This window comes from Dipodomys merriami, unplaced genomic scaffold (assembly GCF_024711535.1).
Source record: "Dipodomys merriami isolate MVZ:Mamm:240054 unplaced genomic scaffold, mDipMer1.0.p SCAF_8, whole genome shotgun sequence".
Classification (NCBI taxonomy): Eukaryota; Metazoa; Chordata; class Mammalia; order Rodentia; family Heteromyidae; genus Dipodomys; species Dipodomys merriami.
In genome coordinates, this window is record NW_027206401.1 from 4,582,336 (window position 1) to 4,599,021 (window position 16,686).

At 43.9% G+C, this 16,686-nt stretch overlaps 1 protein-coding gene across 2 annotated transcripts in view; it reads left to right on the forward strand.

The window, feature by feature from the left end:
• The window catches only part of Prkn (parkin RBR E3 ubiquitin protein ligase), a 978,959-nt gene that overhangs the window by 677,865 nt on the left and 284,408 nt on the right, over positions 1–16,686 (forward strand). Inside the window, exons 7-8 of one of the 2 annotated variants that reach the window (XM_070010825.1) lie at positions 1,298–1,434; positions 7,152–7,618. In XM_070010825.1, coding sequence (XP_069866926.1) covers positions 1,298–1,434; positions 7,152–7,186 — 172 coding nt within the window. In that variant the 3' untranslated portion in view covers positions 7,187–7,618. Of the gene's footprint in view, positions 1–1,297; positions 1,435–7,151; positions 7,619–16,686 lie in introns of those variants that run through there. The other variant, XM_070010824.1, reaches the window with a different exon arrangement.

Sequence of the window (16,686 nt, forward strand, 5' to 3'; positions counted from 1 at the left end):
ACCGTTCCAAAAGAAACGTACTCATTACCTGACTTATATAACCTTCACCCCTCTGTGTATCACCTTTGCAATAAAAATGCTAAAAATGTTCTTGTATGATATTAATATTTAGTATTAATTTTTGAGGGGAAGGGCCTTTGAAAAACTCTTACATGAAACGAACGTGTTTATTTTGTTGTTTTTTGGGTCCGGTTGTGGGGCCTGAACTCTGGGCCTGGGCGCTGTCCCTCAGCTCTTCAGCTCAAGGCTAGCGCTCTACCATTTGAGCCACAGCACCACTTCCAGCTTTTTTCTTTCTGCTTATGTGGTGCTAAGGAATCAAACCCAGGGCCTCAGGCATGCAAAGCAAGTACTCTACCACCAAGCCACCTTCCCAGCCCCGAACGTGTTTATTTTGTATTTACTAATCTTTACCTACGCAATAGACCGAACTAAATTGCTTCCAATAACTTTTTTAACTACTGAAATTGCTTCGAGACTGATATTAAATTAAACTAATATATTCGATTTGTCTCCCTTTTTTTGAAATAGCCTCATGGTTCATTTGCCAGCAGAATTCCAGGGCTTTAGAAGAGATTTGTTTTCCTGTAAAGTGTTTTAAGTGAATCTAAAATTCTTAGGAGTTGTATATACTGGTTTATTAATAATCCCTTAAATCATAATTTTAGAAGTAGAATATTTGCCTGGGGTAGATAAAATATTAAAATAGAAAAATCCTTCTCAGCTGATTTCTTATTTCTGAATTGTATTTTTTGATCTGGTAAAGAAATGTAAGTAACTGCCGAATATACACCTACTTTGGTGGCAGTTGTCATTTTCCTTTGGACTTCAAGGAAGTTCAGTTTTATATGTCATTGAAATTAAATCCAAGCGATGTTGATTTTAAACCTTAAAATGCTAGTCCTAGGGGAATATAAGAATATAGTGTCAACACAGTAGCAGCTTTCAAGAAGATGACAATTGATCAGCAGAGGAAAACACATCCAATGCTATGAGACAGTAATGGGTCAATGGAAATGGAGACGGTGGGTGGAACTTTAGTTGTTCATGGAGAATTGTGAATCAGGGAAGACTTGAAGAAAGAAATTATATTTGCCCTGAGGTGTAAGCAATGATCGCTCCATGCATTGATACTGACCTCTATGGTTTGTAGAGCCCCTGCAGTGTTGACAGGGCAGCCTTGGTGGAGGTGAGCTCACGTCTTGGCATCCGGGTCTCCTTCCAGAAGTCATTGCAAAGCACGTGCTGCCTATCCACCCCACAGGCCCCACAAGAAACCTCTCCCCTGTCTGTGCAGGAGCCCCGTGCTGGTCTTCCCGTGCAACCACCGCCACGTCATCTGCTTGGACTGCTTCCACCTGTACTGCGTGACGAGACTCAACGACCGGCAGTTTGTCCACGACGCCCAGCTCGGCTACACGCTGCCCTGCGTGGGTAAGTCTGGCGCTTCTCTCTTCTCCATTGCTAATCAAGAATAGAAGAAGAACTGCTGAGGGAAAACAAGCCCTCGCTTGGGAGGTGCACATGTTTTTGGCCCTTGCTGAGTAAAAAACATTAATGGTTGGGTCACAAGGGATATAAAAACCCAGGAACTGCTGGGAGCTAGAAAATGCACAGCTTGCACGAAGGCAGTGAGAATATATTTGAAATATTATCCCGCCAGGTGCGGAGTGTCTGCGAGTTCACCTGCGATAGCACATTCTAGATGCTTTAATCCATTTCATCTTTAAACATGTTGAGCACGAATCCAGCATTGGTGAAAGAATATGCATGACAAAGAAAGTAAAAAATGAGCTAAAGATGAGTTGCCTAGCATTTAAGATATTGTTTTACCATTTAACAAACCTCTCCATATTTGCACTATACTATTATTACATATGTAATTTTAATTGAGGTGAGATGTATATAATATATACTTAAGGAGGCTGGGCTGTAGCTCAGTGGCAGAATACTTGTCTACCAAGGGCCCGTCCTGGGTTCAATCCCCAGCACCAGAAAAGAAAAGACAAAAAAACACTTCTCTCTGGTCTAAAACTGTGTCTTCAGAAGAACATGAAGTGATCACCTGACTGTACCTTTGCCCCCAGCCCTGGCTACCACTAATATGAGTTTTGCCTCTTTTGCATATTTTCTAAAACAAGACTCATACAATGTGAAATTTTGTTAGCCTTATTTCGCTTAGCTTGTATTTTAGGTCATCCACGTAGTGGCACGTGTTAGTTTTACTCATTTATGGCTGAATAGTACTCCGTTGCATGGCAATACCATGACTTGTTTACACATTGATCTATTGATGGATATTTGGTGGAAATTTGTGTTGTTTTGAACAATTTTCTGTTGTTTTGAACAGTGCTATTATACATACATGAGTTTATGTGTAGGTGTATGTTTGCCTTTCTCTGAGGTATATATCTAGAAGCAGAATTCTGTCTCTAAACATTTGGGGAACTGTCCACCCTTTTCCACAGCTCTCACGCAATTGGTATCTTTAGAACCTTACATGTTCATGGGTTCAACTTCTTTGTATTAATAGTGAATGAGGCAGGATATTAATGTATTTATAATATGGTATTTTATACTGTATACTTGGTACTAGATTGTTTTTTATTTTTATTTTTATTTTTTTGTCAGTGGTGGGGCTTGAACTCTGGGCTTGAGTGCTGTCCCTCAGCTCTTCAGCTCAAGGCCAGCACTCTACCACTTGAGCCACACAGCACCACTTCCAGTTTTCTAGTGGTTTATTGGAGATAGTCTCACAGACTTTCCTGCCTGGGCTGGCTTTGAACTGTGATTCTCAGATCTCAGCCTCCTGAGTAGCGAGGATGGCAGGCATGAGCCTCTGGCACCTGGCACTAGATTGGTTTTTGTGTGTGAATGTTGCTTCTCATCACTGGTTACTTGCACTGGAAATTTGCTTTTATTTTTATGAATGTCTTCTGTTGTTGAGAACCTGCTTTCCCAGCATTTCTTCCCCTCAGTGTTTAACAACAAGAAAAAGCATAAAGCCACAAATTCTTCATCTCACTATTCATAAAGGATGTATCCAATAGCCAGGAGGGGAGACGTGTTAGAAACAGCTGTGTTGGGACTATCTGCACTGTATAACCATTCAATTCTTGTTTCTTTGTCTCTCAACCTCTTAACATGCATCTCTAAAAGTACTTACTCACAAAAAATATGGCTCTCTTTGTCATAGTATTGATTATCATAGGCTATTTTAGCCTTTGGAAAATTTACCCTGACAGCAATTATAAATGCTTCCCCATTTCTGTGAAGGGAGAAGGCTGGGCGCTGGTGGCTCATGCCTATAATCCTAGCTACTGAGAAGGCTGAGGTCTGAGGATCCCAGTTCAAAGCCAACCCAGACAGGAAAGTCCATGAGACTCTAATCTCCAAATTAATCAGCAAAAACATGGAAGTGGAGGTGTGGCTCACTTGGTAGAGTGCCAGCCTTGAGTGAAAAAGCTAATCAAGAGTGTAGAGCCCTGAGTTCAAACCCTAAGACTGGCACAAAAGAGAAAAGACAAGAAGAGGAAAGGAAAGAAGAGAGAGACTGAGCCTTTGTGTTGTATGAAACCCAACAGTATTGTCTTTAATATTTGCTCAAGAGAGAATTATTGTTGTTGTTGTTATTGTTACTTCAGGACCTGGTTACCATCCCTTTGTTTTTTCACTCAATATGGTATTTTGGATTACATAGCTCCTACAAAAAATGTCAAGTAAGCTTTATTTATAGAACCAAAAGCCATTGATTCTCTTAAGGACGAAGGCTCTGTCTGCCCACCTGGGATGGATGATTCTAGTACTAGAGAGAGAGCCCAAATCCTTTCCTTGACCTTTCTCAATGTAGGGGCTTGAATGAAGATCTGAATGGGGCAGACTCGTGGATAAATATGTTCTTGGGATTTGCGTGGGGGTTTTACTCCCAGTTTAGCATAGGCTCAAGGACTTGGATATTGGGACATGAAAACCAATCATCCAGTGAGGGCAGCATGTGACCCCTGGATGGAAAACAGAGCACAGCGCTGGGGCACCTCACACACGGAGCTGGGCGGGGCCACCCTCCCTGCCTGTGGGCAGGGCACCGTGCTGTCCCCGCCCCTCTCCAGCCTGCGCCAGTCCATACGCAGCAGCCAGTATTCAGCATCTCCACAGGTTGGGCTGCTGTAATTATCTCTGCACACCAACCTTATAAGAACATCAATTTTTAAAAAGCACTATGGCTCTTAACTATATACCAAAAAATACAGGCCACAAGAACCAACCAACTCGTTTTGTAAGTGACACCAGTCTCACAGAAGTTAGAGCGCCAGGTGTACACCCATGCTCACGCTGCTAAGTGACGCACAGCCCACATGTTCTGTTAACAGTATCTGCACACATCCATTTCTATGCTGGCATCCAGCACTTCTCACCCGGTACTACCAAAACGCGGTGTAACAAGTCCTTTCACTCCTGCAATCGGCTTTCAATTCCTTCATGGAGACACTCTCAAAGCTCAGGTGTCATCGTTTACGCTCTTCAAGGTATTCGTGGCCGTCCGTGAGCCAGTCTCCTCATTAACAAAACGGTTGTGATGAGTAATTAAAACTGATTTAAAATTCTTTCCGAGTATAAACCCTGTTCTCCTAGTGTGAGCTCCTCACTAAACCCCAAATTTTATTATGCTTTCTAAATATGGGATGCTGAATTGTATTGCCCCAAGAGTCAAAAATGAATAATGACTATTGCTGTCACTGAGCGCAGAGAAGGTGCATTCTTTGTGCTTGCATGTACAAATCCATTGAGTCCCCCCAAGACACTGTTGGAAAAGATATTATTCTCCCCATTATACGAGCACACCATGGTTAATTAACTTGCACCTGATAACACAGCTAGTAAGGAACAGAGCTGGTATTCAAAGCCGGCCAGATGCAGCTCTGCAGCTGTGTTCTCAATCACTATGGCAGACAAGCCTGCAAAGAGCAAAGTGTGATACCTTAGAAAGTTCTAAAGCCAAGAGGGCCAAAGGACAGATATCTCTACCTTCCAGCTCACTTCCATATTTAAACCAATTGTAAACTTTTAGAGTAGAAATTTTTATTCCCATTTTACCGAGGAAGGAATAAGAATTAGTATGATAAAGTAACCAGGGTCTCAGAGTTAGGAAGAGCAAAGCTGACTGCTTAGTTTTATGCAAATCCTGGGGTTAAACTCAGGGCCAGGGTGCTGTCCGTGAGCTTTGTTTTTGTTCAAAGATACCACTCTACCATTTGAACCACAGCTTCATTCCTGACTTTTTGGTGGTTAATTGGAGATAAGAATCTCATTCACCTGTTTGCCCAGGCTGGCTCTGAACCACAATCCTCTGATCCCAGTCTCTTAAGTAGCTAGGATTACAGGCATGAGTCACTGATGCCTGACTCAAAGCTGAGGTTTAACCTGGCTATGGCTGGCGCTGATATCCAGCTCCTCCCACCAACTCTCAGCTCTAGATACACATTAGGCCACACAGAAGCTTTAAGGATTCCTGTGCCCAGGCCAATTAAATGTCAGCCTCTCCGGGTGAGTGTGTGTTGGCTGAAGTTCCCAGGTTTCAAAGCTTGAGAAGGGCTGCAGGGGTGAGAATCCTACAGGCACGAGGACTTTTCAAGGGGACCATAGCATTCCTCAGTACGAAATTACCCCATCTGTCTAGCTCTGTTTATCAGGGAATGGTTTGATTTGCTGGCCAGCACAGGTCTTTCAGAAAATGTTGCTGGAGTTAAAAATAGGATTGGCAACCACAGCAAATGTGTCTGAAAACAACCCGCTTCCAGAAGCTCAAACAAGGCCTTATAGAAAGATAGAGGCTTTGAGAAAAAACTCCATCATCATTTGGAAATCATTTTCTCTACTTGCTATTCTTACCACTTCTTGTTGGGAATTATTTTGACATGATGAAGGACCCTCTCTAGGTGTTAACAGTGCTAACTCTGCAGAGCTTCATGAATTAGGTTGATTTGTTGTAGAATGCTGCTCTGGAATTCATATCATGATGACTGCCACACGCATTGGCGTGCAGCTCACTCCCCTTGCTGACAGCAGATTTCCTGTGTTCCTGGGGCTGCCGGGGAGGGACTCCATCTCTTCTGAGACACGGCTTCATATTGCCTCACTACTGACTTTTTAGATTTTGTTGTTGTTTTCTTATGGCTTTTTAAAAAAAAAATTTCAAGTCCCCATTTCATAAAATGCTAGTAAATTAGAGAAAATACCTGACATAAATACCATTGGGTAAAACGGTGTGTTTTGCTCACAGTTCCAGAGATTTCAGTTCTTCGTGGCAGGAAGATGCACTAAGGTCGAGCAGCTAAGCTCATGGTGGCCAGGAAGCCGAGAGAAGGAATGGTTCAACTAGCGAGCTTCTTTGTTCTTTTCCTTTTACTTCACCCAGGACCCACCCCATGTATGTGGGGTGCTGTCTGTTAGGTTTTTAAAAAGAGGTTGCCGAGTAAGAACCACAGCACGCACGTAGTATTCAGGTAAGGGGTAGGTTTATTCATTGTTCCGGCGGGCACCAGACCACGTTGGCCCTCCACGCTGCTGGAAAGACCTGGGAAAGCGAGCATCTAGGCCTGGGCTAGGCCTTATCTAGGGTAGGAGAGGGGAAAGGTGTGGCCACATCAAATCCAGAAGTGACCTCAGCAAATGCAGATGTGGCCTCTTCCAGGTGTGCCAGTTGCCTAGGTAAGGCAGGTACTGGGTGGAGACTTTGCTGGGAGGAGGGTGGAGTCTGCTCAGACCTTACACTGTCTACATTCAGAGTGGATTTTCTCCTTAATTAATCCTCTCTGGAAACACCTCGTGGACACATCCAGAAGTCCGATTTTTCATGCGGTCTTCAATCCAACTGAGTTGACAAAATAAACCATCACCTCAGTTTCCATCTAATTTAGATATGATTTCCTCTCCACTGAGGATAGCCACTCAACAACTATAGTATGCCAGAGTCCTTAGTGTCTTTCACTGGTACAGCATGAGACACATAACTCCTCTCCTTGTGAGATGAGATACATTTCTAATACCTAAAGAGTTCAGACAGATAGTTAAGAAGTAAACAGAATGTATAATATGAATGAATAACTGAGGGGAGGTTTTTTTTTTTTTGCTTTTGATCATTGGTTCTCCAGATACATACACTGAAACAAGTCCGTGTAATTCCTGAAACAACACTGCAGAAGATGGAAAATGCATTCAAAGATTACTCATCAAAGAAGATGTAGAAATGGTTAATAAAAGTTCAACAAAAGTCATTGTTAATGTGGCTACATAGTCAAAACAAAAAGAATATGAAATTGTATGCTTCCAAACAGCAAATAAGCAATCCATATTAGAAGCATTAAAATATTAACAAACTTCCAGGAACCCTGTGCACAGCCCCAGACCCCGTGTGTCTGCCTCCCCTTCTGAAATGTGTGGCCTGTTGTCTCTGAATATAGTCCACAGTCCACACAGCACTCCTGTTTCCTGCGTCCTGGGTGGTTGTAATCATCTCTGTGAAAAGACCAGGACTGAAACTCCCCATGAACTTGACATCCAAACCCAGTGTTTTCCTCCAAAGTTAATTGAAATTAAATGAAACTTTCTGATTTTCTGAGATTAATGCTAAACTCCTTTCTGTCTTATTTGGGAGGATGGTTTAAACATTGTGGTAGCTTTCCTTTAGTTTGGATGTATGTGTCTGTGTGAAGAAACAAAATATAGGCTAGTAGTCTACTTTCTCTAACCTAAAACATCAGTGTGAGACACACACACACATACACATATATACACACATACATATTGTTGTTGTAAAGGTGATGTTCAGGGGCGTTACAGTTACATAAGTCAAGTAATGAGTATGTTTCTTTTTGAACAATGTTAACCCTTCCCTCACTCCCAGGATTTCCTTCCTGTCCACAAGCTGTATATTTCATTTTCAAGTGTCTAGTGAGTACCACTGCTGCAGTTGTTCACCCTTTGTCCTTCCCTTTCTGTGCCCACCTTACCCTCCCAAAGACAGATAAACTAATAAACAACACAAAAAGTAAAAACAGTAAAACCCACCTCTTATTTCCATTGGATTTCAAACAAGTTGACATTCCCACCAACAGTGGAGTAGCATTCCCTTTTGACCACATCCCCTCCAGCATCTGTTTTTGTTTTCTTGATAATGGCCTTTCTAACTGGGGTGAGATGGAATCTCATGTAGTTTTGGGTTGCATTTCTTTTCTGGCCAGAGGTGCTGAACATCTCCTCATGTGTCTATTGGCCAGTCTTATTTCTTACTCTGAAAAATCTGTCTTCAAGTTCTTGAGCTCCTTTGTTAATTGGGTTGTTTCTTTGAGGGTTTGTTTGGGAGGGTGTAATGGTTTAGCTGGCAAAGCGCTCTCACATTTGGTGGGCTCTCCGGGATTCTTTTTCCTACTTTGCCCTGGTCCAGTGTGGGTGGCTGGGAGGCCTCGGCTATACAGTTACTCAGGACCCAGATTGCTACTTAGGCTACGTGTGGCCTCAACGTCTGCTGAGTCCTCTCAGGGGGCCTGTGGGCACAAGAGCAAAGTAAGCTATGCATCACAAGAGCACAGATGCCAAGCCAAGAAATGGCCTTTCCCTATGCTCCTTATTGGAGACCAGTCCCATGACCACCCCGCAACCACTTGGTGTTTGGACTGAGGGAAGGGGAGTGATGAGGAGAAGAGAAGAGGGGAGAGGCGGGGAGGGGAGAGAGGTGGAGGAGAGCAGAGGGGTAGAGGGGAAGGGCGAGGAGTCTGGCCATGCACCCAGGAGGCAGAGCAAATGGGGCTGTAACACAGAGCAGCTCCCACGCGGGTGGAAAGGATGGTGAAATGTACAATTTATCCAAAGCTTTCCGCTCTCCTCTCCCTGCCTGCAACGGGAGCGACACTCCATCAAGCCGCTTCATTATAAAGAGTGACTGGTTCGTGGACAAGGACCAGAGAAAGAGCTGTAGGACAGAATTGATGGTGTTCCTGGACTCGTTCCTGCTAGCTCAACAAGGCCCTGTCTGTTCCGCCATCCGTTGATCCTTGGAATTGCCGCCTTTATAGTAGTCCTGACTCAAAGTCACCAAAGCAATTTTCTGTTTGTTTGGGGCATGCGTGTGTCTTTAGTGAGTTATGAAGGAAGGCATTCTCTGCTCTGTGTGCAACAGTCTGATTCTCTTTGTTTAAATTCAACGCTCCACGTTCGTTGTCTTTTCTGATTCTCTCATTTCTTAAATGGTTTAAAAAATAAAAACTTTAAGTCATTCCACCTTTGTTTCACAAGGTCAAAAGTTAACTATTTTTCAAATATCCATTCATTATGTACCCAAAGAGATCTGGAGATGCCTGTAAGTAAGTGCTTAAGATGGCTACGAGAGTCATTCAGAGTGGCAGTCTCTAGGCTCTCGTCTGTTCATTAACGTGTGTGTTCACATCCCTTCCCCTGCCTTGTAGCAGTCAGCACAATCTCTGGATCCATGCATTGTGCATTATTAGTGTAGAAGGAGCTCTCCGGGGGGCTGGAGGGATTATAGCAGTCATCAGTGAATACTAATTGACCTTTAAGTATATCATTTTAAGTGGGTTGATGCAGTCTGGAATTTATGGAGAGCCACAGCCAGTGCACACAGCGGTGCCTCAGATACCCGTGTGTGGCTCCAGACAGTTATAAGGACCATCTGTGACACCACTCAGCTGGCTGCCCAGCGGCCTCTGAGAGGCCTCCCCAGTCTCAGCCTCCTCCTTCCTGCCTTCATAAACCCACCTCCCTGCTCTTTCTCCAGTGTCACCCCTAGGAGTATGTCTCTGAAACAGCAGACATCCACTCGCTTTTCTCTTTCAAGCTGATACTGGAAAGATTTTGACAAATTCTCTTCACCTGGCCATCAGACTGAGACATGTGTGTGAGCTACCAGTATTCAAGGGGTTTGTTCTGGGTTGTTTTTTTGCATCTATTTTATCCTTATGCAGGATAATGGCTCTGCTGTGCATGCTTATCTTCCTCACTGCAGTTGTTACCAGGTGTGAAAATACTTTATGATCTTTTTCATCAGTTATATTTTGAGTATCCAATCGAGGTATACAAGCAAACTGTTACTGGGACCTTCAATAGTTGCTTGGCTTATGAGAACACGTTATTGCATTTAGATGAGAATTAGGGTCTTGTGATTATGAAGCTTAGAAAGCCCCGCTCACTGCCTGTGCCAAACAGGTGAATGGGTGTGCACTCCCTGAACTGGGGCTGATGTAGTCCAGGCAGGCATGCCACGCTCCGTGGTGTGTGCTGTTACAGCCACACTGTGCAGCCTCCCCTCCCCCTCCCCCCAACCCCCCCCCCCCGCCTCCGCCCTCTTCTGCTGACTCAGGGAATGGAGTGTGTACCACACTCTAATGGCTACTTACAACTTTATTTATCCTGGAAGAAAACAAGGCTGTTTGTAGCCTCTAGGTAAAAAACAGTCAAGTTTGTCTCCATCAGAAACGGCCGTCGACCTTTACTACACACTTCCTGATTCCTACAGATGTTTATTTGTTTAAAAGGTTTGGGTTATATTGTGTTCCTGCCTCATACCTTCACTATCATCATCCTCATCCCAACAGCTTGCTGCTGTTGTGTTCAGAACTGTTACTTCGTCCATTTGTGCTTTGCGTTCTCTCTCTCTCTCACACACACACACACATTCAGAACTGTGATAAAACTTTATTCTTCCTCACTGTGTGATGTCTTGTGCTAATGAGATTTCATGCACAGAAATTCGTATGAGCTGCTGACCTCCAACTATCTTTGAGATAATTAATAGTGTGCTTAGAGGGGTTGATTTACATATTCATGAGAGTTTAGACCACTTGGTTCTTAAGGAGGACAGTCAAAAGCTTAATGTTTTGAATGCATACCAAGTTAGCAAGAGGAGTGGTTTAATAGTCTCATGTCAATATGGAAGTGAAGATATAACACCTAAACCAAGCCAGTATTTATTTCCAGTAAAGTCTGAATGCCTTCCAAGTTATCTTGTATGTTCTATTTAAGAATTTAGAAAATTTAATTTCTATATTTTCTGTATTTGCAATCTTGATAAGAAATGATTTGTGATGGAATTACATATTGACAAAGGAAAACACAATGTACCAGGAAATGAAATAGTAGAAGCAGAAGGACAAATTTCAGGGCTAGGCCATTGTTTTGTCCGATGTCCCTCTTGCTGCCCTGTTTTCTCCCTTCTTCCTCTTACACTGCTAGTCATGCTCTTTCTAGGTGAGCACTCTACCACTGGGCACGCTCCAGTCCCAGTCAACAGCTTGCATGCACATGGCCGCGCTCTTGTAATAGGTCCCCCAAGTAGTTTGCTTGTACTGTTAGAAAAAAATACCACATGGGATAGAGATTTATTTTCCTACCACTCTTCAAGGCAAAGGTCGAAGATCAAGGTGTCAGCAGGGCTGGTTCCTCTGACACCTCTCTCTATGACTTCAAAAAGGCCACCTTCTCCCTGGAACTTAAGTGTCAGTGTTCTGATCTCTTCTTATAAGGACACCCAAAGAACCTCAGTTCATCTTCATTACCTCTTTAAACATCCTGATTCCAAGGATGGTCACATTCTAAAGTACTGGAGCTAAGAGTTCTACATAGAAATGGAGAGGCACATAATTCATCCCCTAATAGCCACTTTCTAGATTCTGAAATCATTTTCAAACACTCAGTATCCTAACTGCAGGGAGGATTAACTGAACCTAACCTGCATAAGAGGAGCCGCCTCTCATTCCTGAGATAGGCCTGCTCCCCATCCTTCCCCATGCTCAGTATGGGTCAGCACGCTGTACCTCAGGAGAACAGGAGCCTTCTCAAGACTCTCCTTTGGGAACGTACAGATTCAGTCATCTTGTGTGCTGTGGAGAGAGTGGCCATGGTATTTGCAGTCATGTCCTAGTCCTTGGTTCTCCAAGACTGGTCATTGTAGACCCATCTTCCGTAACCAATCTAGAACCAAACCTCTCACGACTCACTCGTGTGCAGTTCATTCTTGCCCAGAGTGGGAATTTCGGACGGGAAGCTGGTAATACTCTCAGCCAGTGTTTGCTTCTGGCTCAGTCCTTGCCCTGGGCATTGTCACAACTTCATGGTCCAGCTTGATCTCCACACCACACCCAGAGTCCAGATAGCAGAGAGGAGAGTACAAACGAGACCCGGGCCCTGACAGCCACCTCTTCATTCCTTAAGCTAGGGCACAAGCCTATGAACAAAGGATCCTTGGTAATGTGTTCTCAATAAAGGCCAAGGAAATAGGGAGATGATTAGGTTGACACATGGCAATCTGATGGAAAGATGCTGCATAGGGGTTGTGGAAGTTCAGCCTCTTTATGAAGAGCTTGGTCCACATCTGTGAATTAAGTCTATAGTTGAGTACCGACTGTAGTTAGAAGGTGCTGATTTTATTCATAAGCCTGCTCCACTAGATGAGCCAGTTTCCTCTATTTAAAATGAGAGTGATTCTGAACTCAAAGATAATTAAATTACACTGTAAAAACAACAACAACAACAAAAACACATGACTGGCACTGGTCCTATTACCTCGTTGGTATGACAGCTTTCCCAGTCACCACCAATTGTACACACCAGTTTCAGAATGGATTCTAGAAACTTCTGAGGCAAGTGGGAAAGGAAAGCTGAAGCTACAGATTCAGTTTGATTGAAGTGTTTATGGTTAAAAATTAAAAGTCTAGCTTTCTTCTTGATTTTGTCTATATCAATATACCGATAAGTATGAAAAGAGTTATTTCTGTGAATCTGGCAATGACATTATTGGAAATTTAAAATTTTACAGATGTTAAATTGCAAAAAACAAATACTGTGAAGGATATCAATAGAAATTCTTATGAACGCTGATAACATTAAATTTGTGCTTTGAGCTGGTTTTCCCAGGAAACCACGTGCATCGGCATCTCCAGTCAGGAGTTCACTGTTTACTGCTTCTCTTTCCTAGGCCCGTGCTTGTAAACTATATGCGTTTATTATTGAATAAATATGTGGTCTGAAATTTGAATTGTTGTGTTCTAAGGGAACTGAGAGATGCCTTTATAAATGTAGATTACAGGTTATGATCACCAAACATAGCAGAAGAAGGAAATGTTACAACTCTTGTCTATCATAATTGCAAAATAACAAAGACTACATTTGATTTTTGTTTTTGTGTTGCAGAGAATCAAACCTAGAGCCTTGTTCATACTAGGCAAAAATGCTGTGCCGCTGAGCAAAACCTTTAGCCCAAAGACCAGATTTTATTGTTATCTGTACTTGACATAAAGGGGAAGCTTGAGTTTGGTTTGGTTGAATGGTTGGTTGGTTGACTGGTTTTTGTAGTACTGATAATCAAAGCAAGGCTTCATGCTTGCTAGACCAGCATTGTACACTGAGCTACATCTTAAGTCCTGGTTTTCTTGTTGTTTTCATTTAGAGATAGGATCTTACTATATAGCTCAGGTTGGCCTAAAGCTCACGATCTTCCGGCCTCAACTTCCTAAGTTCTGAGATTACAAATGTAAACTACCATGGCCAACTGAAACTTGAGTCTGCTACTATTAAAATACTATGCTGGGAAGTGGTGCTGTAGCTCAAGTGGTAGAACACTTGCCTTGAGCTGAAGAGCTGAGGGACAGTGCTCAAGCCCAGAATTCAAGGCCCATGACTGACAAAAAAAAAAAAAATACTACGCTGGAGAGTTCAATAGTAAGCACTATAATAGTAGTACCTTGAAATACAAGAATTTGGGGCACTCTACCCTCTAAAATAACTCAAGATTAATTTTTCTATTGGATTACTTCATTCCTATTTGAATTCCAGCATGCTGATTTAAGTTAGACTGTTTGCTTTCTGCTCATCGGTGAGATCGGTGATGTTTTCTTTTTCATATATAAGTAGGCAAGTAGTAAAAGGCTGGTTTCAGAGGGGCTAAGCGCTCCTGTGGGATGAAACTCCACTATACCATCAGATTCTATTTACCTAACACATGCTTTAGCAGATACTATTTCTGGAACTGGCTATTGTGGCAGGCTCTGTTGGGCTTCTGTAGCTGTCATCAGATCAACAGAAGGAGAAGCTACCTATAAAGTGTGCTCAAGTGTGCATTCATGCTAAGTATAGCAAGCTGGGTATAAATCAACAGCAGTCTAATTTAAACTTTATTTTCTAAAGCAAACCTCTAGGCTGCAATTGTGCCATTCTTCCCTCTGATCTAAAAATAAAAATAAATCAAGGTATAAAAACAGCTGTAAAGCTGATAATGAGATTTTCAACCAGCTAAGAGAGGATCTGAATGCTGTGAAAAATCTGCAACTCGGTTATTCTGTTCCTCTCTCCACCTATCACATGGGAAACCCCGGGGTGGGGAAGGGAGCCTCACCTTACAGTGTGATTTGAACAAGAAGTCTGGCACAGGTGAGCTCTGAGCTCTGTGCTTCCATGCTTCCCAGAGGATGGGCTGTGCTCCTGGGAATGTAAGGAAGACAGAAAAGGGCAGAAGCTTTCTGTGGATAATAACAGTATAACAGTGAGTGGGGATCCACTGCGTGCCAGTGAGTCTGAAATAAGACTGAAGCAAATAATAAGCATTTGAGAAAATTACTCAATTACATATGTACCCACTCACAGGCATTGTGGTCTTCAGGGGAAAGAATAGCGTGCATTTTATGAAATTGCTTATAATTGTGCATTGCATACGTGTGAAGGAACGCGGGGTGATTGTAGAGGAACATTTATCAGAGTTTAGCAATGGAGTCCTTTGTGGTGGTGGTTGTTTTTAAGGACTTTGAGTCTAAGAGAAAACACTTTCAGCGCTTTCCTCATGCCAGTTGAGTCTGTGTCCAAGAATACTTGAGATACGATTCCAGAAAAGACGATGGAGCTGTTTTGATGCCTAGGGATTTAATGCTGAGTCCCTTGAACCAGAGGCAGTAGGTATTGTTTTAAGAACACGTTTTCCGCTGGTGACTTCTAAGTTGTATAGGTTAGTGATTTACAGTGCAGAAAGCTCTCCATCACTGAGAAAATGCAATTGTTGCTGGATTCTTAAAACTCAAACAGCTTTAAGTATCTTTCTGCCATCTCAGAAGTGGACATTATTCTTTACATTAAAAAATACACTGTGGTCACGCTCCTGGGAATGATGCTCAGCGCTGGCACGTCCACTCGCCGCAGCTCAGCGAGGGCACAGGCGTTCAACTAGGATCCTGCGGTTCGTTCAGGGCGTCCTGAGAGCACGGCCATGTCCTCGTCACAGAAAGCAGCTGCTGCTTCACTCCAGGCTCTGCGTGCGTGGAAGGACAACCAGCTCACAGACGGGTGAGCTGCCTCCCTCATGGAGCTTGCGTTCGATGAGGGTTCTGGGCACTGATCAACACTGAGCGCTCTGTGACTCGTGGTGCAGGAAAGAGAGAGAAGTGGAGGCATGGAAAAGGCCAGAAGGAACATCCTCAGAGGAAACCTTGGGACAGGAGGGAGCAAAGCAAATTCAAGGGACAGAAAGAGCCCCGAGTGGCTTTAGCAGACTGAGAAGATGCAGGAAAGGGCCTGTGTGCCCGTGCTCGGCTTCAGCTTTTCTCCTAACCCCACTGCAGAAGTCATGCTTCTAAGCCTAACACGGGAAAGGAGGAGGCGGATCCCGACTCGCACTGCATCCTGGAGAAGACACGTGATTGTCCAGGGGCTGCAGCCCGGGTGATGCCAGCCGGCTCTGGAGAGCACAAGGCTGATGCTGTTGTGTCTGGGACAAATGGACTCATGCCGGTGTAATTGCTCAGTGTGGCCTACAGGACTCTGCCGGGTCATGTGGGGAAGGAAAAGGGCCAGAGAGACGTCAAAGATAATGAGAGCACATGGCTTCTAACTTCAGCCAAGGCTCGATGGGCATTGCCACAACCCACTTGTGCAAATCCAAGACCCGTTTCAGTACCTTTAACAGTTGCCACTAAGACACATTTGTGGCGAATGGTGTTTTATCTGGTGGCTCTGTGGTGATCTTTATAGACTGTAACTTGAAAATGCTCGTGGATGATGTCATGGAGTCTCTAAAGGGACCAAGAAGATGAATTTTCACTGTGTTTCGTGTGCACTCTTCACCTGGGAAGAGCAGGGAGGGAGAGGGCTGGTGCAGTGTGAGTCCACAAGCACCTCACTGCCCTGGCTTTCACGTCGCACCTCTGAGCTCAGCGTTAGGACAGAGCACATAATCCACGCCCAAATGTTCCGCCTCCATCACTCAGGACATTACCCATCATGCAGTGTCTCCACTGTGGCAAATCAAATGGGAGGAATTCCTCCATGCCTCAGACTTATCTGGAGTTAAAAGAAGAGGGGAAAGATGGCTCCTTAAACCAGCATGGTCCTCAAGGTACCCCAGCACCTTGAGGTGGCACTGAGGCTCCTTGTCTCCAGACACCTGCCTCACCTAGCTGCCTGTTGCTTCTTCTAGGCTGTTCTGTAGAGCAGTTTCCTTTACTGTTGAAGCCTGGGGGTAGACCATGCCAGCCCTTGGCTCCTCCGCGGAGTTAAATGATCCATTTGACTCAGTGTAAGATACGCGAGCACACCCTCCTGGTTTGCACAACAGCTCCCTCTGCTGGCCAGCATCCCGACATCCCCTTGGTTTTGACTGCTGCGGAGAGCAGAACTTTCCAAAGTCTGTCCTCA